We start from the raw sequence: 21,549 nt of genomic DNA on the forward strand, positions 1-21,549 counted from the left end.
TCCAGCCATCTCTGTGTGCTGGGATGTTGTGTCCTACAGTTATTCCTCTGGTCCCTTTCATTTTCCAGTTACTTTACACCTGCCTAATGAAGATACATAGAAACAAACTGGTTTTATTGTCTTGCCTTTAAGAAAGCCTGATTTCAGCACTTCCCTCCCCCTTCCCATCACTCCAGTAACACATCACTGAAGGCAAGAGCACAGAGATTGCAGAAAAATATATATATATTTACATCCATAACTGAATACATGTTTTATGTACTCAAATTCAGGAAAAAATGCATCACATATACACACCAAGATACATCAAGAAAATACTAGGGGCAAGACACCGCCAATAGCAAGAAATACACAGAAAAGCACAGTCGTTGCTACTGTAACATTCATCTGGGGAGTGTATTCAGTAGAGGAAACCTCTCTATGCACTGGGGAAAGCTGGATACTTGGGCCTATTTTTCTGTGCCAGCTGGTGTGAATCAAAAGTGTGAAATTTTCACTTTAAAAAAGTGCATGGAATAAAATTGGTTTTTTTAGCATTCAACTATCCAAACACTTCCATAAGATCCTTATATAAGCTACAGTATTAATTAAAAAGGTCCTAGCCCTACAGTAACAAATCCAGCTCAGGAGAACACAGGCACGTGTTGAAGTTCATCCCTTTTTAAGGCAGCATTTAAGCATACACTCAACTTTAAAGCTTACGTTCTGTCCCACTGACTTCTATGAGCAGTCACCGTACACATTGAAAGTTAAGCACCTGCACAACTGCTCATCTAAATCAGGATGTGTTCCCTGTTCAGAGCTTTAGATATGCATGTGTGTACTCACTCTGGATTGGCAACTTCTGCAAGACCAAGCTCTTTTTCTTTTTACTGCCCTACAGGTAAAAAGTCACTGTACATCAGACTTCTCTCCACCACTGTGTTAGATTCCAGCCCGTCCTCTCCACAGCTTGCCCACAAAATGTAAATCTCAAAGGAGTGCAGACCTCTTTCCCATGAAGTGGGCTATGTCATGCAATTTTTTTTTTTGTTCTCTTTTTTTTTTTTTTTTTTTTTAAAAAAAACCAGCAACTGGAATGTGTTCCTTCAGTGAAATCTTTAAAATTAAGGGTGAGGGGAAGGGGCAGGATCCCAGAATTCATCTTAATGGCCCATGATAAACCCCTGAAAATAGGGGAACAGACTTGAAGAGCTTCTTAGCCTCAATGCTACAAGGACCCTGGCATAAAAAAAATACACATGCACACACACGCTAAAGAGCAGGCTGGCTCAGAGCATCCCAAAGCAGGCTCCAAAGTGATCTTACATAAAAAGCACTTCGTGCTGACAGTGGCAAACAGGTGGATGGTGATTTTTCATAACTAGCAACAATTCTGCAATATCTTCTTCCCTTTTATTTCGTGTCTTTCCTTTTCCCCAAAGTTTTTTTTTTTTTTTTTTTCAATCCTATGTGTGGTTTAAGTACTAAAACGAAATCAAATAGGAAATTTCACAGCCAGCACCAGTCAGGAACTGAACCTGGGTATGTTAATTGATTTGTGGTACCCAAATTCCTGGAAGAACGAAAGAACAATTCTTGCTCCTAAAGTTAGGGCCACATCCATGTTTCCATTGTCTTTTTTACCTTTACAACTAGAGGTAGAGTCATTTTGTCCAGTATCTAAAACAGCATGATCCAGTTATATTGTTATTACATTAATATACAGTATCCATCTTATCACAGGTATTGAAAGTGCATGGAAAAAGTCTAACCGAGCCAATTCGATGACAAGTAACAGTGTACCAAACATCATATAAACACACCCACGCACCCGCACTCACACGTAGTGTGTATATATATATATATTTATAGATTAATTTACAGTATCAGAGTGTTGTTTAGATCCAGTGGCATGTGCAGAAATATCAGGCAGTTGCTGCTTTTCCTTCTCATACTCTCTTCAATTCTTTATTTCCAAGATAGATGGGTTGTGGTCTAGGATTGCCAAAATGATCTTGTCCATATACTGTCGCAATCTGTAATTTATCTCTTCCTGTTCTTTAAGGGCTTCCATGAGCTGAAACACAGCATTTCAAAGTTAATCTTGAAATATTCTAACTAGTTTACATAATAGCATGAAATTCAGACAGGTGAGAGACTAGCACCTGCTCAGGATCACCAATTCAACTTTTGAGACAGGTATTCTACCTCTAGCTCCTCCCTGTATCTTTATTTCAAAAAAATCTGTATGTTAAAGATCTTTTATATTAAGGAAGGTGGTGAACTGTCATCACCAGGAATCGTTTGGCAGGTCATTTGAAACAAATTCCCCATCTAACACATGAATCCATCCTGCATTCACACCACGGATGAAATTCCTCATCTCAGTGCAAGAGCTTCATGATACTCAACTTTTTTTTTTTTTTTTTTTTTGTATCTACTGAAATCTGAAGCACTTTGCATGAAAGGCTGCTGAACAGAACAAGGATTTCAGTGTTTTGCACTGGTAACAATACGGGCTGCCTCTGTATCATGTGCATATACTCTCTCTCAAAAAAAACCTACCAAAACAACACAGCTACATACTCCTCAAGAACAACCCACTGAATATTCCATGTTCCATATTAAAGAAACGTGCTTCACTAGACCTTTGAGCTGTTAAAGGCCCCTCAAACTCTCCCAAGATTAAGACTGCTTGCTTTTTTATACTCCACGTCTTTAATGGCAAACTTACAAAGCTGCCCAGGAGTTTCAGAGTCCCAGATCCTCCTAAAGCTAAATGTGATTTGGGTGTCCATTTCCATTAGCCTTCAAAGAAGCCCCACTCTGAATCTGCAGTTCCTTACTCTCATTTTGATTACACAGGAAAAATGGCACAAAGGGAAAAGTTTATGCAGGTCGGTGAGGTTTACTGAGCCTGGGCCACAGTCGTAAGGCACTTCCCTCCTTCAGAGGGGGAGTGTCGGGTATTGCATGAGCCAAAGTCATGCGATTTAGAAGGAGAAATAAAGATTAATCTTGACAGTAGCAAAAGCGCAATTTGCTTTTACCTAATTAGACAGCTTTTCTTCACAGTGCTCTGGTTGAGTAAGAAACTCGAGTATGCACTTCATTTCAAGGGACTGCCCAGGAGCTAAGGCTAACAGGGTCATTCAAGTACAAACCGGGTAAGAAGGCTTGTTTCAGGACTCCTCTTGAAGAAGAAATGGGAAGTTCTGTCCAGAAGAAACAATTCCTTTTAATCTCCTTCATCACTAACCTGTCTTTTTCTCTGGGAGCTTTTACATATCCATCGCTTGATTTCATGATCTGCCCTGGAGCTTAAAAGAAGCTGTACCGGCTTGACCCAGCCCACTTACAAATGGGTCTCCTAGAATACCTTCCAAAGCATTACAGGATTATTACTTGTACGCTATCCAATTTCTCCAGAATTCAGCTCTGCTACAGGGAATATAAAGCTCTCACTTAATCTAAATTTGAGCTAGTTACTGAAGCAACTTAGAACTAAATCTAGAACAGAAAGCAAAAATTTAAGTAATTAGCTATAGTAACTTCTGCATTAAATTAATATGAGTAATATCATACACCCTGTAAGGTAGAGGATGCTAAAATAAATCCATTGTAAAACAGTTCACTGAGATTCTAATAATTCCATTTTTTTTTTGAGAGAGACAAATAGAAGAGTTATATTAAAAGGAGCATCCAAAAACACTGTTAGATTTAAGGCTATCTTCTAACACTCAAACTCCTAGCAAAGCAGATTTTCCTGTTGTTCATTTGACAGCTTCAGATAGTTCAACCTTGACAGTTAATTAATTGAAAAATGTGTATTTTCAGATGTAGTACTTGATTTCAAAAGCATATTACCTCATCTCTTGATGCAGAATCAATTTCAGCAGCCAATGATTGGGCTTTTGTTTGTGTTGCAAAGAGATTTTTAGCTTCATAAAGACTAAGACTTAGGATCTGTCCATTAAGATCATCATTTTGGTCACGAAGTTTCTGGTTCTCCTGTGCAAGGATGAAAAGACATTGTTTTTAAGTTCTTCCTACAAGGTTGCATTAAAAAATAAACCAATTTTTAAAATCACAGGTAGCTTGGATAACATATGGTAAAGCTGCAAGCTAACAGCAACTCTTTTACCACCAGTGACACGTCCTCCCTGCCCAAATCACAGGTATTTCCTATGTGGACAGTTCACATCGCCTGTGCAAACAAGTCCTAGACAGATGCAGCGGGGGTCTTGTGCTTGTGTGGGAAAAGGGGCACAAAATCTAAAGGCAGTCTGCTAGGGGTAGCAGTCCTGTACATTTCACATGGATCGAGAGGCCCTTCCCTGCTCACCTGCTTCAGCCGTTTTATTTCATGCTCCATTTCCACCTCTCTGGTTTTGGCATTGAATTCACTCACGCTGGATGAAGAACTTCTCCCACGTCCGGGACGTTCACATTCCAGCTTGTACAGCTGCAGGTGCTCCAGTTCCTTCCGTAAGTCTTCAATGAGCTGTGGGCATGCAAGCAGGCCATGTCTTTCTAGCCCCTGCACAACCAGCCCTCCCTGGCAGCAGCCATCTCTGTGCTCTGACACCGCCACTGTGTGAATCTGGTTGAGGCTGGACATTCCTACAACACAACCACTTGCTCTGCTATGGAAGCACAAGTCAGTTAAACTGCTTCAGAGCTGGAAGTGGTTCTGATCTCTAAGCTTTATGTCTGAGAGGCATAATTTCCCTTGCACTTCGTAAAGGAAATGCTAGGGCACACACTCAATGCTGCAAGTTTTCAAAGACTTGTAAACCCTCTAGGTCAGGGATCGCCACTTATTAAGTCTTCTTGCAGCATTCATCGCCCTATGGGTACCCCTCCCATAGAAACACAATCCAGTAATGCATTCACTGGATGTTGTATTTTCAGTGTTCATCCTGTCTGTCCATTCTTTTTCAGATGGGCTTCCATGCAGATCAGATGCGATTGCCTGGTCTTACATCCAACTTCACACCTACCTCCTGTGTGGCTTCCCTCTCCTTGTTAAATTCCAGTCTGTTCTGCCGCAGCTTGTCCATCATTCTCTTGTACAAATCCATCTCGTCCTTCAGTCGCAGACTAGTGTCCTCCAACCTATCTGACATGCGTTGCCTTTCCTAGAATAAATGAGGAACTTCATAGCTAGCTTGCAAGTGCATGAGCCATCTTCAGCTTTACAAGACAAATAGATAGACACAGCTGGTCAATAGCTGGCATGAGTCTTGGGGCATTCCTGCCACTTAAGGTGACCAGTGTTCCAATTCCATCAATATTCTTGTTTAGGAAAGGAAGCTTCTTTAGTTAAAGAAGCTGGATCAATCACTACACGAGTCTGCTCTTACACAAATCAAGCTGCTGTTAAATTGCTCAAGCACTCGGGAGTTTTGTTACCTCATCCAATCTCTCCGTTTGTGATTTCAGTCGTGTGACAGTGCTTTTCAGCTCACCATTCTCTTCTTCCAGTTGCTGAACCCTGTGTAAATAATAAAATCTTACAGCAAATGCCTCTTCAAGAATGCAGGCATGCAAAATGGTATGCTCTTAAAAAGCCATTTCACTTGCACTTGATAGAATGACCAACAAGAAAATCTTTCTAATCTTAGCATTTTTTATCATGTGCTATTGGGTGCTTTTTGTTTGTTTGTTTTTAGGGCCAAAAATGCTACACTGACCCTCAGATCTTCATGCTCCTAACAACAGATATCTAAAAAGAATTAAGTAGGAAGAAACAAATGCAGACACAAGTGCCTGCTACAGCCGGTCACAATTCCCTCCTTGAATCCATGCCAAATATCCAGTTAAGCTGTCTACATGGGCCACGTGGATTAAAGCATTAATGTAAAGCATCGTCCAAGCTTTTGGCCATTAGACATGCAACTGCACAGCCACTCCATAGAACTAGTAACCTGTAACCATCTGTGCACTGTCTGGTTGTGAACAGCCCGCGTTTACATGCGAAGTAAAAATGAAGAAAAGAGGAACTTGCACTTGTTCTGGGTGGCACCAAGATGTTTGTTACCTTGTATTTAGCAGTTCAATTTCAGTGCCTTTCTCTTTTTCATACTTGCTATATGCTTCTCGATGTCTCTTTATCTCATCTTCCAGAGTCTGTTCTGCTGATGTCTCTTGGTCTTTCAATAGTTCTTCTAGCTCATGAACTCTAAGGAAACCACACCTCATTTCAGTAACAGCTTCACAAGTACTTAAAAAAGAGTGCTCCTGGCATTTAACCTCTCCCAGTATTTCTTATTTCTCTTGGTATTTAAACTTCCAAATAGCACAGAATTAAGTATCAGTTCATCTATCATTCTTTCATTCTCAGTCTCAAGAAGTTGGGACTATGATCCAGCCTTTTGCTCTTGCTGTGTGCAAGAACTAAATCCACTGGTAACCTCTCTTGTAACAGAAGAGCTTGCTCTGTACAAGTCAGTAACATCTCTATATTAAGAAAATTGCTTGGAAGGCCTCTGCTTGCTGAAAATTCAGCAAGGCAGCCCTATTCCACTTAGACTTATCAGATGAAGCCTTATCTTATTTTGTCCATCAGCATTAAGGCAGAAGACTTGGTCATATTTTACAGGTAGATATGTTCCTTCCCTACAACTTTGTTCTAGCTCGGCTCTGACATGATAAAGAGAACTATTACCTGTGAACTAGCTGCGTGTTCTCTTGTTTCAATTTGCTCTTCAGGTCACCGTTTGTCAGGCTATCATTCTCCAGTTCTGTCACCTTTTTTTCTAGGTACGTTACCTGGAAGGGCAAGTGGAAAAAAACAAGAGTTTGAATCTCTCTTCACACACCCCCTTACTGTTCCTAATTGGCATTTAAGCTATGCTACCCTTTTCAAAGGGGGCATGCTTCCCTGCAGAGTCAGCAGTGAAAGTAAGCTCTGATATCCTGAGTTGCCCAGACCCTGCATTTTCCTTGAAGGTGATCAATGCAAATACACAGTAAAGAATTAGTCATACAATGCCTAGATCTGTACTTGCACAGTTCTTGCATTTTTGTGAGGCAAAGCTATAATATTAATGGAATATCAGGGACATTTTGAGTGAGCTACTTCAGATCACTGGTAACTATGAGCAAGAGAGCTTTGTCAGTTGGCGCACATCTCCGGCAGGATTTTGTTGGGTACATTAACTGCAATGCACACAGTTCCTCACCTTTTCAGTTATATCATTATCACAGGAGTCTATACTGTCTCTGAACAGGTCTTCTGTGCTGCCGTTACTGCTGCTGAAGTTACTGTTGTGGAATAGTTGTCTGAAAGATCAGAAGGATAATTATTTTGCCTGATGAGGATGGAGGAGAAAGAGTCTGGGTACTGTCTTATAGCTTGGCTTTGCAATTTGAACATCTGATGCTAAAATCTGTCAATCATTTCAGTGAAATTACAACTGTTTAAGTAAAAATCTTACAAGAAACTGGTAGCTAAATGAAGTCATACTGAGCACAATCAACGACATTAGTTCTAGGGTGCAAGTTCTTTGTTGCTTTTGATAGGATCTGCCACCAGCATTAACATAGTTTAAAAACTACTTAGCCTTATTCACACTATGTGATGAGTTGTATTCGCCGTATTAGAAATTTAAAATAAGGTCACCGCTGTGCACTGGATGGTACAGTTAATCTAGAAAATTTCATACAGTAAGAACTTATTTAAAAAACAGGAAAAAAGTCTCAAACAGTTCCCACCACAGAATAGTGTCAGAATACGTAACACTGGAGATAATATTCTTGAAACTTACAGCCCTCCCCAGGCTAGGGCTGGTTCATTCAGTCAAGGGAAGATCAGAATTCTGTATATCCTTTTTAAAGGGATGCTCTTGCTTTCCTTTGCATTTCAGCAACAGCAACAAAAAGGCCCACATTATGAGGGTGAAAGAAGCAATAGCTGGGCTGATGGAACAGCAGTATAAAGGAAGAAAGTTGGCAGACAAGGGAGAAACTATCTGTGTTCCCAACAGAGCTCTTTCCAGTTAAAGGGAAAGCTACAAGACCAGCAGTGGCTTCTATATTCTGTAACAGCCCTAGCCAAATACAGGCTCCTTCCTTTGAAAACTTGGCAGGTTTTTTTTTTTTTTTCCCCCAAACTTGTTCCTTCTTTCTCCTCCCACTTCCACTTATGGAATTGTTAAGGCTGATTCCATACATATTCACAAAAAAAAAAGTTGAAGGCTCTTACCTTCCAAAAGCTGTGCTTGATATTTTCCTGTTAGGGCTACATGGATACAGAAGGAATGACAGAGGAATTAAACACTTATTTGATCAGTGTTGGATTCAATCTTAGTTTAAACTCCAGCTGAATTGCACAATTAAACATAATATTGACTTTTTTTAGTGAAGTAAAAAAAATGATTCTGTGAACAGTATTGTTAGACAATTTAAATCAAAAGCTGCAGTTACCAACAATGTGAAGATGAGCGGAGCCACAAATTACTGCAATCATTAATAAGTCAATTTGCAAATACTGTTATATTTAGCAGAGATTGGTCAATGTAAATCAGAGCAAAATTAACATTAGAAACACCACAAAGGGACACTGAGTTAGTGATGGACATTTATTCTAGATTCCTAGTATTTAGATGATTTTATAAACAGTTAGTTTATTCTTCCCCATAACGCTTCTCAGTCCAGCACAGGAACTGGGATGTTTTCCATTTTTACAGTTCCCTTTTGCAGCCAGAGACTAGTATTACCTAAATGATGGACCAGACTCCAGGAAACAGGACTAGAACCAAATCAAAATATCCAGCTGCGTCTCTCAATAAGAGATGTTGCATCTCTGTGTGCACACAGACACACGTCTTTGTCAGAGCATCGCCCTCTTTCAGCCAGGTATCTACAGCCTCACTCACAAAACTACCAAAGACCCAGCTGGTCACGGTCTGGGTGTCAGCAGACTCCTTGCTAGGGCAGGAACGTTGTTCATATCAAGTACTACGCTGCTGTGTCATTAAGAGAAGCAGCAGTGCATCCCGCTCCGTGCCAAGGATTACGCAGACAGACAGGATTTACATTTAGTTTCTAGGGGGAGCTAGAAGCCCACCAAATCATTTTCTTCAAACACGCCAGCTGATTGTTGGAAGCACTGGATTCTTTCCAAGCGCTCAGCACAGTTTAGAAGTGGATGGAGGGGCAGAGATAGAAATGTAAGGAAAAATCTGAAGTTGCAAAGAACACCAAAAGTCACTTACGCCATAGGATTCATCACTTTTCCACGTTCCCTTTAGGACAAAAAAAAAAAAAAAAAAAAAAAATCCCACAAGAATGAAGGACTTCTGACCTTTAGGAGAGGTTGGACTCAATCTTAAAGGTCTTTTCCAACCTAAATAATTCTGTATGTAAGGTTATACACATTAGCTAGGGATCTGCTGGACCACTCCTTCCCACCTGGACGAAACAGTAGCTAACTGTAGGTCTGCACTAAGAGCACAGCAGACCCCACTTCCTGGGAAAAATTCCTGGAAATAGCACTCTCATTCTGCAACTAAAGAGCTCATTGGTTTATTAATGCTGTCTGTACCTTAAGTCAGAAAAAATACTTATTAGCTAATGAAGAGCAGCATTTTGGTTCAGGCTAGATGTCAAGGTTTTAATTTTTTACTGTTCTATAAGAACATCACATGCGTAAGACAGATTAGGATACAGCAAGGAGAGGGCTCTTCTTCTCCTCCTGCTACTACCTAGTCCCATTTCAAGGCGGCATTGCTAAAAGCAGTGCAATAGGCTGCTTACCTGTTTGCTTTCAAGTTTTTCAGCCTGGCTTCCAAATCGTTGAGTATATTTATCTTTTTGCAGCACTGTGAGCAGTACACATCCAGTAACTCGCTGTTATAAACATGCCTCATTTTTCGGGGTGTTTGGCCAGCACTGTTTGCAGGAAAGGAGAGATGTTACTGGCTATAGTAACCAACTCACAACAGATTTTCCTCTTGACCGTGTGTCTGTGTGTCAGAATCACAGACGAGGGACTTGGGGAATCTATCACTAACTGCAGCTCATCTCACTCAGAGGCGATGATGGACCATGCTAGTTTAAGGGTAAGTCTACCTGTCTGAGTTGAGGCTTTACAGAGGATGTGTTCTGGATGTCAGAGGAAAGGATCAGTTTGGGGGACTGGAAGAATAACACAAGGTATACAGAGTCCATACGATGCATGTAGCAAAAGCAGCTACATCAGTGTGTTCCACCTCACCAAAGTCCCCCTCTCATCTTGCCTATCTTCCCAGTACAGCCTGGCATGCAGCCTGAAGACTCTTTTCTTCAAGAGAAAGAAAGGAAGATGAAAAATAGAGTGGTCTGGTAAGAGGAAGTCACATGAACCCCCTCAGATGGTAGGACAGAAGGAACCCTAGAATGGGAAAAGTGGACATAGATCGGAAGAGGAGATAACAGTAGCTCTTCGCATGATAAAGAGAAAATAAACTCAAATAAAAGAGAGCAATCATGGTATGAAGTGCACAGAGCCCCAGGAATGGGAGTGGAAAGGGCTGCATAAACCTCAGGAAATAGAGGACAAAGGACACAAGCCATCATTGTGAAGGGGCAGTGGAGAGGAGTGCTGGCTCTGCATGCATGACAGAGGTGGTGGCAAGGTTGGATTGCAGAAGGGCTTGAAACAGAGGGTGGCACATGGCAGTTGCATGCAGAACAGAGAGATGCAGTGAGCTTGTCCTGTGTTAGCAGTGAAGCCTGAGACCTTAATGTGCTATTGATCCAAGTAGAGAAATCCTAGAACATCTTCATGCTCAGCTCTTCCCCAGCCCTGCTCACCCTTTCCCTTGCTTAGGGAAGGATTTTATAATTCAGCAACTGACTTGGTCACAGGATGTAAGAGCTACAAAAAACTGAAGTCACATCCAGGAAACTGGTGGACTGTAGTGGCATTTCCATCTCCTAACAGACAGCAGCTACTTGCTTATGTTTTCCAAGACATTCAAAGCCAATGGGGATGCTTGTTTCAAACAAACCCCTGTCCATATACAGCACTTCACCTTACAGGTTAGTGCTAAGGATTTGTAGTAGCAGAACACCAGCAGAAACAATTCTCTTGCAGGTCTTCTTTCTGCTGCACCAGGGCTGGTGCATAGTGCTAAGCTGGTTTCCAGCTTGCGGCAGATAACTTCCAGTACTAGCCCCTAACTGAAATCTACTGTCTGCAATAGAAAGAAATCTCCACAAGCAAAACAGCCCAGTTATTTCAACAGAACCCAAGAGAGGTTATGAGAAACAACATATTTGCTATAGCTCTTATTATTAAATACCGTCTGTCAATGGGAGGGCAGAAAATGAACTGATAACATTTTGTTTTCAAGGTGAGTCAGTGTAACCAGTGTAAACGCTGGTATGGTCACTCAAGCTCAGAGAAGAATAAAACTGAAAAACTGTTTGTTAATGAATAAGGAGCAACCTGGAAGATACAGATGAGCCAAGGTCAGAGTAGGCGTTGGTTCTGGTCTCATCATCAGGGCATGGGCTACTGGGAGTAAAATCCACATCATCTCCTTCCCCATAGTCTTCAAACTGTTCTTCATTACTGATCAGAGAGGCGGTGGAATAAGTTGAGAGGTCAGATGCTGCAGAAGGGTTGTGAGGACTTGACCTGAAACAAGAGGTCAAAATGTCTCGAAGATCGACTTTGATAGCATCTCACCTCACATGGAATCTTCCACCTTTACAGCTTGTTCTCTCATTTGAAGTTGTAACCCACTTACTTTGTGCTAAACACATTTGATGTGCATTTGACATAGTGCCTTGAAAGACAAGAGCATGAGAATCTACAAACAAGCTACCTGTGAGATGGGTTTGGATCAACACAAACCATTTCACTTTAAAGAGCACACCTCAACAATCCCCATTCATCATTCCCACATGGTGAAGACTGCTGCTTATAGGACTTCAGTTCTGAATGCAGGAACTGTGCAGACAACTCCAAAATGCATGGGATAGTGAGAGGAACATGTACAAGACAGAGGCTGTTGCTCTATTCCACAATCAGAGTTTCCCAGTAATCCCCATAAATCCTCTCCCACATCCCATAAACTCCAGCCGCTCTCTTTTGTGTGGCCAGAAAAACTTCAGCTCACCGCATGTCAGAGAGCCACTACAGCTATAGATGTGACCTAATGTAGGCCAAGTTCCTGCCCTTCCTTCCATTGTGACAAAATGCACCTTTCGGAGGAGATATGGACCACAAGAAAAGGCTGCTTTACTACCAGAGAAATACCTAAGATAAAGCCAAACAGGTAGGGAACGGCAGCACCCTGTGACCTCAGACAGAGGACATACAGGCAGACAGATCAGCAGAGCCAGGCACCACAGGAAAGCAGCTGGCACAGAAGTTTTGAGCACATCACATTTAATACCATGGAGAAGTTTGCTGCAAAAGGTGCACAGCGATTCTCCTGCCCAGTCCAGACTACTCTGCAGTCATGCAGAGGCAGGTATTTTATATAGATTTGCTCAGCTTTCACCTCAGTGAGGCATTCAAACAGACAGGCCAGTAAATTCACATACAAGTTCTTATAAACAGACTTTTCCCTACAGAAAACGCACAGCTAAGGCCTGAAGCATACGCCCTACTTGTGAAGCCCTGGAGTTGCCCAACACATTACTGTTACTACTGCAACGCAGAATCCAGCACCTTTCTGCAGTGCAGACAAGGCACTGATTCAATCTGCTGAGGCTTTGTGCAGACTGGGTTAAGTTTTTCACTCCCTGTGCTTCAGCACACAGCATTCGTACCTTGGACTGCACTAGCTGAGGCATGGGACAGTATCTCCCTTTTGTTGTTCTCCAGCAGCTCAACAGCATTACCTTCTAGGTTTCTTTTGGGTCTACCTTGAGCCTCTTAACATGCCCTGCACTTTTGGAGACAGCGATATTCCTCTTCCTGTAATACTACACTTGTGAGCTGTAAAGAAGGGACGCAACAGGCTCCTTTGGTGCAAGAACTATTTGCATAACCCTTCCCTCCAAAAGCAATTAGTAGAAGAGGAAGCCTGCCAACGTTTCAGATGTATGCTCTTTTGTTTCTCTTGTTTTGAAGAGATCCATTTATAACCTGCAATTCATTTATCTCATTCACATTAACAGAAATTAGGGCAAGTCAAGTCTGGCGCACTAGATCATGAAGATAGGAATACTCATCCTAGAAATAGATCAAACTTATCTAGCGAGGCTCCTTGGCTGAGAGGTGGATTAGTGAGAAGCTCAACACATCACATTAACATTTATTCATAAAGAGCTGCTCTGCCACAGACATACTGTGTATTGCAAACTTTTGAGAGACTATGATCTATGTAACTGCAACTGCTGTTTTCATCTCAATGAAACCAAGCCAGCTGAGAGACGAAAACTGCTGTTTTCATCTCTCAAACCAAGCCAGTTTAGGAAGAAGCTCCTTATAACACTTCCACTAGGGATGGAGGTAAACAACCAGTCCTCAGCTGGGATGATAACATATACTTGTCCATAAAATCCAGTCTCCAGCATAACAGCCCTGGTACATCAGCACTTGCCAACAGACTGGAGTTCAGCAGCCAGCCTTATCCCTCACGCACTGCCTGGCTAAGCTTCTCTTACGGCAGCTGTGCAGTCACCACTGCTGGCCCTGCCTGATAACATTGCTTAGAACTTTTATTTGTAGTTATTCATAAGCTTTGCCAAAATTCAAACTGCTTGGGTTGAAACAGCCCATGCTTAGGGTAGATCCTGAACTCATAACCAGCCTCAGGCTGGAAACTGTCTAGGAATCGCACAGTCATTTTCAAGGGAGTTCCTAAAAGCAGCTGGTTTTCCCCATTCTAACACTTTCTGAAGGAAGCTTTCAGGTTTTTTTTTTTGCGAGTTTTTTTTTGTGTTTTTTTTTTTTTTTTAAAGCTATTCCCTGTTCTTCAGAGCAGGACTTCACAGAGGGCTGACACACCTCACACACAACCCACTTGCTTCTTCAACAAGCAGGTATTGTGGTTTGGCCAAGGTAAAAATATCTATCGTGTCTTTTAACACAAAAGCTCAAAGCTTCCCAAGTGTTTTCCCATAGATTTACCAAAGCTGAGGAGGCCTCACAAAGCTGAGGAGGCCTCAGAGGATAAACCAAGATCTATTAGTAGTAGCACAGTAGCTCTTAGTAGTTCCTGTCCCTCCTAGAAGGGGAGTACAGGATGCACAATGCCCCACACACCCCTTCATAAGGAGGGGCACAACTGGGAGGAAAGAGAACTCATCTCTAATGCAGTGTGGGTAAAAGTCAGTCACCACAAGGATGGGTGCCTTGAAGAACTGGGAATGGCAAGGCAAGGAGACAAGTTTGATAAAGAGCTGATGAAAACTGGAATTATCTTGATAAAGTGTCTGGGATTGCCTGGGCAAATGGGAGAAGGTCAGATCTCGGCCAGCTGAGAAACTCCGGAGGAGGGCAGGAACATGGCTGCACAGAGAGCATCCGAGGAGGCCCAGGAGAGTGAAGGAGGATTGCCTTTGCAGGGAAAGAAGCTCAAGACGCACAAGCCAAGATGACAAGCCAAAAATAGAGAAGATAGGGCCAAGGCTTACAAAGCAAGCCCAGCTGAGCTCTGTCCTGTAGTACTGCATTAAATCAGTTCAAGGCAGGATTAAATCAAGTTGGGTCCCTTTCCCCCAGACAGCTTTTCCCAGCACCGCCAGGTACACGTTTGGGAAGAGTTACGTTAGGATTACAGAGACACTCTGTGTTAACAGCAAACTACGGTTATACACGCACATGCCAGGACACCCTGTGTTAAACACAATTTACTTCTGCACACTAAAGGTTAGGGAAAATTAGAAACACACAGAATTAACTTGGTATATGGAGTTACAAAACAAATCTGCAGAGTCCATATCTTCAGATAACTAGATGTACAAAAGACTAAGGCAGCATTCCCCATATTGCATTGCTTTGCAGGAAGTATTTGTTTTAATTACAGCATATAAAGGTTACAGGAACACAGAAGATTAGCATCCCCTGTTTTTTGGGGATGCTAATGAAGTGATCCATTGTGGAGAGACCCAACACTTTCACTTCAACACGCAACGTGCAAGTCCCATGAGCGCTCACAGAACGTGCCAGACGGAGCCAGGGCTGAGACTGTCTAAGCCACTTAGAAGACCTGGGCATCCATCTCTCTCATATTGTAAATGGATATTAAGTTTCTAAATCCTTCAGGCATCCTCAGCTTCCTACAGTAGGGATTAATTAAATACAGGCTCCTTCCTCCCTGGTCCTTTTGCATATGCCTCAAAACAGGGCTGCCATGGGGCAAAACCACCACTCACTTGTCACCAGGCAGGAACAGGCCACCAAGCACACCGTCCTTCTCGTCGCTCCGACACACGTCGGAGGCCTCTGAGCTCTGGGCGCTCTCAATAGCACTGTCCATGTCAGACTCATGGTGAACCTCTTGCTGTGCTAGAGTCATCGCGTCGTCATCAGGAAAGAGCTCCGACTCACTGTAGGCGCTTTCGCTGTCCAAGTAGGCACAGTCCTGGATTTCACCACCCTAGCAAAAGAAGAATTGGGAGGCAATTCAGATCATCCTTCAAGGCAGTTAAGAGGATACAGGAGAAGCAAAACCCACTCCCTGGATGCCTTGATAAGCAAGAGTGATACTGAATAAAAGCCACAAACCAAAAAGCCTGACCTGCTTTACAAAGGCCAGCTCCTGCAAGCCCCTAGGGCAGCTTGCACCTTCCAGAAGGGCTCAAATACCGTCTCTGACTCGGTGCGTCTCTCTTCTACAGCAGAGAGGGACATAACACCCAGGTATAAAATGCAGTCAGTTTTGCCCTAATTTACTACCAACATGCACTTGGAGTAATAAATACCCTCAAAGGTTTTTTTTTTTTATTATAAAAAGAAATATCCTTTGTAAGAAGACAATCACGGGACCAACTCTCAGTGACTTCATGTATTAATATTATCATTTAAAAAAAGCAAGCCAGGTAAGTCTAACAGTTTACTCTGTCTTCAAGGATGAGTAAAAATCTATAAGGTGAAAAAAGAGCTGGCAGGTGTTAAAACATTTATGGTAAGTCTTGGCGACAATCAAAGATATAAGAGAGCAAAAAAAAAAAAAAAAACAAAACAAAACAAAAACCAACCCCAAAGCCATCTGTTCCTGCTTCCTGGAACCACATGTCTTGATTAAGTGTCAACTAAAACAAGACATCACTCATTACTGCAACACTTCGCTCTTGCTGTTCATCCCGTCCCTCCCCTTCCTGCCCCATGAACACTCACAATAGCCAAGACAGGCTGGTTTCTATTTGCTTGTCCCTGAGGGGCAATTAAAAATTCTTAATTGAAAAAAAAATAAAGCCTAATATTTCACTCTATCCTTTGTCCGATATGTGGCAATACTGCTTCGACTATTCCCATCCAGCGTGACACAATTAACTTGACTCCAGAGCAGGTCCTGCTCAGACTCAGAGCTCTGCTCCAAAGCTCACCTGCCAGCAAGCACCACAGGTGGTTTTACCACTGAACTACTGCCAACAAGCTGAAACAATCACACATTTAAGGCTTAGTTTACTGGCACAAGTAATTAAGCATTTTATTCACGGACACACCTCATATTTAGGGCAAACTCATCTGCTCTGCTTCTTCCCCAGGAATCCCAAGGCGCTGGCAGCCTGGCACCACCACAAGCACCGGCTGCCTCTGGGACGCTGGTACAGAAGCACCGCTCGCAGCAGCACGGCTTCAAGTTGACTCGCGTGGACTCTGGATGCTCCTATGCCAGAGCCATGGAGGCTTAAATCCCCTTCTGCAGAACTAGTGATGCTCGGTGCCGGTGACACCAATTTTCCCTCAGTGCTTTTTTCACCTCTACATGAGAGGAGTCAGCCAGAAGCTCCAGCTTTTTAAGATCTGCAAAAACTGCTACTAGAAATGCACATCTCACTTTCCATTTTTTCCTGAAATACCAATTTACACGACTGTGAAAACTCCTAGCATACGGAGGTTTAAGAAATTCAAAACAACCCCATCTGTTCAAACCTATTAATTAACAAACACCCAAGCAGTCAGAAGGACACCTTTACCTGCACTGTTTGAATCTCTGGGTGCACACTCAGAGCAGATATCTGGACACTTTTCTAGCTGAGCTTTCAAGAGGTCTTCCAGACACTTGTGGCACTTTAGCCCCAGTCACCACACAGTTTCTCGCTCCCCCTCCCCAGGGGGGTTGGGAAGAAAATTGTGAAGAAAGGAAAACTCGTGGGTTAAGATAAAGACAGTTTACTAGAATAGCAAAGGAAAATTACAATAATAACAGAATATAGGAATACCAAAATATCCAAAATGAACAATGCACGATTTCTCACCACTTGAGCCTGTCCCAAGCAGCGATCACAGAAATGAAACCAAGCAGCAAGCAAAGCAGTGAGAGCGCCAGCAAGGTAGAGAGCACGATGCCAGATATGCCCCCTGCCCTGTGGGCCACCCCCACTTTTATGCTGAGCGTGAAGTTTATGGCCTCTCCTTGGCCAGTCTGGGTCAATTATTCTGTCTGTATCCCTCCCAGCCTCCTGCACCTGCAAATTAGCAAGACCTGGAAAGCTGGGCAGTGTCCTTGGTCTCATTAGCAACAACTCTATCATCAGTGCGTTTATCAACATTCTTCACATATGAAATCCAAAACACAGCAGCTACTGCGCGGAAAATTAACTCCGCCCCTGCTGAAACCAGGACAACGCTTCAGCACTATACAACAATTAGCACACACGTATATGCCTTCTCTCACTTTTCCATGTCAGCCTTATTAAGCCAGAAACTTTCCCTAGGAATCGCTCCAAGAGATGTCCAAAAGGATTTATTCTTGGTCTATGCCATGTAATATTTATTGAAGCCATACTGCCTCACGCAATTAAATTTCTAGCTCTGAGCCACAGCACCTTCAGCACGGCCATAACCCCTCATCCGCAGGGAGCTGCTGGTTTGGCAGGTCAGACACCAGCCGGGGAGGTGGCCCTGGCCCTGCTGTAGCCTCAGGTTCTTCAGCACATCTTCTGACCTGCACCTCGCATCCTTCTCAGTAAGCAGGCATAATGACACTGTTGTTCTTTGTAAAGTACCCTGGGATCCACAAACAGACATCACAAGCAATAAGATCTTTTAGTAGGTGTTGAAAAAGTAAAGATTGTCAAGCGTAATTCAGATATTTCAGAAGTATCCGGGAGTGTTTGTTTATCTAACATTTCCCCAATGCATGCTATGCCCCCCAGGCACAGAGCTCCTGTTTCTCTTAAAAAGTTTAATGCAATAAAGCCCTGACTGCTGTTGTGGAATTGCACCAGCTGGTAACAGTCTGACGTGAGAGGGAAAGAGAGGCATGGAGCACACAGTGGATCCCTGAAGTAGGAGTTCACAAATCAAGACAGGAAAGGAAGAAACAACTCTTGCACAGCCCTACCTCCCAGTTAGCACATCTTTTTGAGAGGCCTCAGAGAAATCTCTGCTTAAGCACATTTTTACAGCAGGAAAATCTCACTGGTATTAAAGAAATTAACACAAGAAAGTAAAGGTCAAGAAGATCATGAAAGACTCCCTTTTTGTTCCCTATAGGTAACACCACACATTTGCTTTTTCTAATAATAGCAGCCTAGATACTCTTTTAAAAGTCCATTAGCAATTAAATGTGCAGTGTCATCTATAAAGGCTAAGGGCTTACTTTTATTTCCTGGCACTTCACGGCACCTAATCTTCACATATTTACTTGTATTAGAGCACTCATCTATAGCTACAGCACAGACTGCACTGTACCCGTGCTGGTTAGTGCCGTGTATTCCTTGTCGAAGTGTAACTATTCTGTCCTAAACTGTCACTTCTAAGCTCCAAGGAAAAAAAAAAAAAAAAGAAAAAAAAAGGAAAGAAATGAGCTTTTGGAGCCAATGACCCATCATAAGCCTGAACACCTGCTTTATAGCTTCTGAAATGCCTGACTTGCCTGAAATGCAAGACTTGAAGCCCTCCTGGAAGCTGGTCCTCCCTTCTGCTGATCCCATCCTCGAGCTGTAGGAAGCTCAGGGACTAACGGGGACTGGATAAATGAAGAACACAAGCCAGCCAAGCTCCTTTGAGGAGCTCCCTGCCAGCTGCCCTCCACTGCTTCCTCCCAGCAGGGAAAGCAGACACCACGCAGCACACCACATCCCAGGCTGCCAGCCCCACCTCTTCTCTGCAAATTGGGCACCTACTCCGCAGACCCGCAGGAAACACATCTCAGCTGCTCTTCTGAGTACCTGACAGCCAAATTACACACTGAAGACCCCAGCCCTTTCAAAGCAAGCTGCACGACAAACAATCCTACCAGGGAGGCTCAGCTCCAGTAGCTACCTCAGATGCTTATTCATGCTTTTAAGTGCTCAAGGTCCACCTTAAGCAAGCAGTGCTTTGGCAAGATGTACAGAAACCAGGACCAGTGACTGCCACTGTGCTGAGGCCTGCATGACTGTTTCCTGTGGGTAGGAACTACGTGCTTAACTATTAAGTTTTAAGAGCTTTGGGGTGGGGAATCACTACACCCGTAATAATGCAGCGTTTCCAGGCACAGGAAGACCTGCGATACGCAGCACAGAAATCCTGTAAAGCACAGGACTTGGATAGCACCACCGAGGTGTCTCTTCAGCTCCCTCAATGAAACCAGCCTTCAGTCACAGCTACACATTTAATGAAGTCTTCCTTCTGTGGCCTAAGTAACCAGTAGAAGGAAACAGACAGGGTACCTTTAAAACAACTAACACAGGCTAAGAAAGCTACTACCAGAAGCCAGATTTGGGGCACATCACTAGTAAACAATATACAGGCATCCACACCTTAGTGACTAAAGCTGTAAGGTAATTTGCAGCTGTAATTGTTCAGCGATCATAGTTTCTCATAGGACCGTACTTTCAATGATGCCACCCAGCACAAGCTGCTTACAGACCACACCTAAGGAAATTAAACTCCTAAAAGAGGGGAAGAAGAAAAAAAAAAAAAAAAAAAAAAAAAAAAAAAAAGAGAGAGAGAAAGAACAAAAAGAAAAGGCTGATTGCATAGCTTAACCTCTCAAATTATTCCTTCATAGTTTAGGTATCTACATTACTTCATGTACCAAATTAGAAGCTGGCAAGAACAAGTGTTATTCAGGTAGCCTTAGAAGAAATAACTTGAGTGTAAACAGTATGTTAAAGGCTAGAGACACTTCCATCCTGACTCATTTGCTTTCAGTGTACATGCCATTAGCTGAAACCAGTAAGAGAATGAGGTTCTGACAACCTGAATATGAATCACTGTGTTTCTTGTTCTGCTAGGCAGCTCCCTTCTTTGTTGGCTGAGTCAAAAGAGATAAAGTTGTTGCTTATGATCTTGGAAAATTCACATTTAAAAAGAAATGAACATTAAAATACCACCAACACAACATAGCTGCAAGCAGCTTTAAAGCAGCAAGTGCTTTGCACTTTATCTAATCGGATGCTCAGGATAACTCCGAGTGCTTCCCAGGCAGTTGGCCAGACACTTGTATAGCAACTGTTGAATATTCAGCAACAGTTTGCTCTATAGAAGCACCTGCTGCCCAAAGATCCAAGGCCACTTCACAGAAATGAATGAATTCCCTTCCTCGAAAGAGGCAATTGTGTGGCTTCATTGACGCCAGATGAGTAAGCATGGCCTGCCTGTGCACAGCCACCCCAAACGGGAGCAGGAGCCAGAAGACAGCGATTCCCATGGATTCCTTCTGATCCTTGTGGGGCAAGAACGTGGCATCGGCATTACATGGGTATGGGAATACGGCTCTGCCTTGCCCTACAGTGACCTGGCTGGGCTTACCCAGGTTGGAAGCAATCCCTGAAATATGCAGATAATGCAGCTGAAAGCTGGCTGACAGACAGGCTACATGACATGCCTACATCAATACACTCATGCTGAAGAGCAAGCCTAGTTAAAATTCGCTCCCATCACAGCCAAATCACCAGCACCCCTGACATTTAGACAGCCTCCCAGTATTCCAGGGAAGAAAAGAGGAGCCAATTCTCCCACTACTGGGCAATTTGATTAGCAAGAGCTGGAACCATCAGATATGACCAGAAATAAGAAATGCTGCAAGTCAGCCATGGCACTCCCCTCACCAGGATCACACCCTCAACACGTACCTGCTGGACAAGCTCAATCTGCTAGCTGTGGGACAGACGAAAGTCTGCGTCCCTGCACTCTCTCCATCCAGTTTCTTCATAGCAGAAGTGCAGGAAAAGTCACCTCACCACAACTGGAGGGGAAGAGGTGCCATGTGGAAGTGTGCCAGGCTTGGCGGTCTCAGATGAAGTGTTACTGTTGCACATCCATCCTAGAGAAAATCCAGGCTCGCTCATCTTTATTTAAGCAGCCAGTGCATTGGAAGGCAAGTATTCTCTTAATTACTGGGTAACAAAGAAGAACGTAAAGCATTTCTCACCAATGTGTTTTAGAAACATGCCACTCCTGTACAAATGTTTGCATATTTACACGAAGTGGGCCATGAACTATTTTTAAAGCACAGATTC

At 43.0% G+C, this 21,549-nt stretch overlaps 1 protein-coding gene across 4 annotated transcripts in view; it reads right to left on the minus strand.

Moving 5' to 3' along the window:
- Window positions 1–207: 207 nt before the first annotated feature.
- RAB11FIP4 (RAB11 family interacting protein 4) overlaps window positions 208–21,549 on the minus strand; it is a 122,626-nt gene continuing 101,284 nt past the window's right edge. The window contains exons 4-16 of one of the 4 annotated variants that reach the window (XM_086762480.1): window positions 15,307–15,530; window positions 11,420–11,611; window positions 9,745–9,879; window positions 9,204–9,233; window positions 8,192–8,227; window positions 7,170–7,269; window positions 6,653–6,756; window positions 6,026–6,166; window positions 5,398–5,479; window positions 4,986–5,123; window positions 4,328–4,486; window positions 3,850–3,993; window positions 208–2,059 (exon numbers count right to left, since the gene is read on the minus strand). In XM_086762480.1, coding sequence (XP_086618606.1) covers window positions 1,943–2,059; window positions 3,850–3,993; window positions 4,328–4,486; window positions 4,986–5,123; window positions 5,398–5,479; window positions 6,026–6,166; window positions 6,653–6,756; window positions 7,170–7,269; window positions 8,192–8,227; window positions 9,204–9,233; window positions 9,745–9,879; window positions 11,420–11,611; window positions 15,307–15,530 — 1,602 coding nt within the window. In that variant the 3' untranslated portion in view covers window positions 208–1,942. The remainder of the gene's footprint in view (window positions 2,060–3,849; window positions 3,994–4,327; window positions 4,487–4,985; window positions 5,124–5,397; window positions 5,480–6,025; window positions 6,167–6,652; window positions 6,757–7,169; window positions 7,270–8,191; window positions 8,228–9,203; window positions 9,234–9,744; window positions 9,880–11,419; window positions 11,612–15,306; window positions 15,531–21,549) is intronic. The other 3 variants (XM_086762482.1, XM_086762481.1, XM_086762483.1) reach the window with 3 other exon arrangements.

The sequence above is a fragment of the Chlamydotis macqueenii genome, chromosome 18, assembly GCF_036417535.1.
Source record: "Chlamydotis macqueenii isolate bChlMac1 chromosome 18, bChlMac1.mat, whole genome shotgun sequence".
Taxonomy (NCBI): domain Eukaryota; kingdom Metazoa; phylum Chordata; class Aves; order Otidiformes; family Otididae; genus Chlamydotis; species Chlamydotis macqueenii.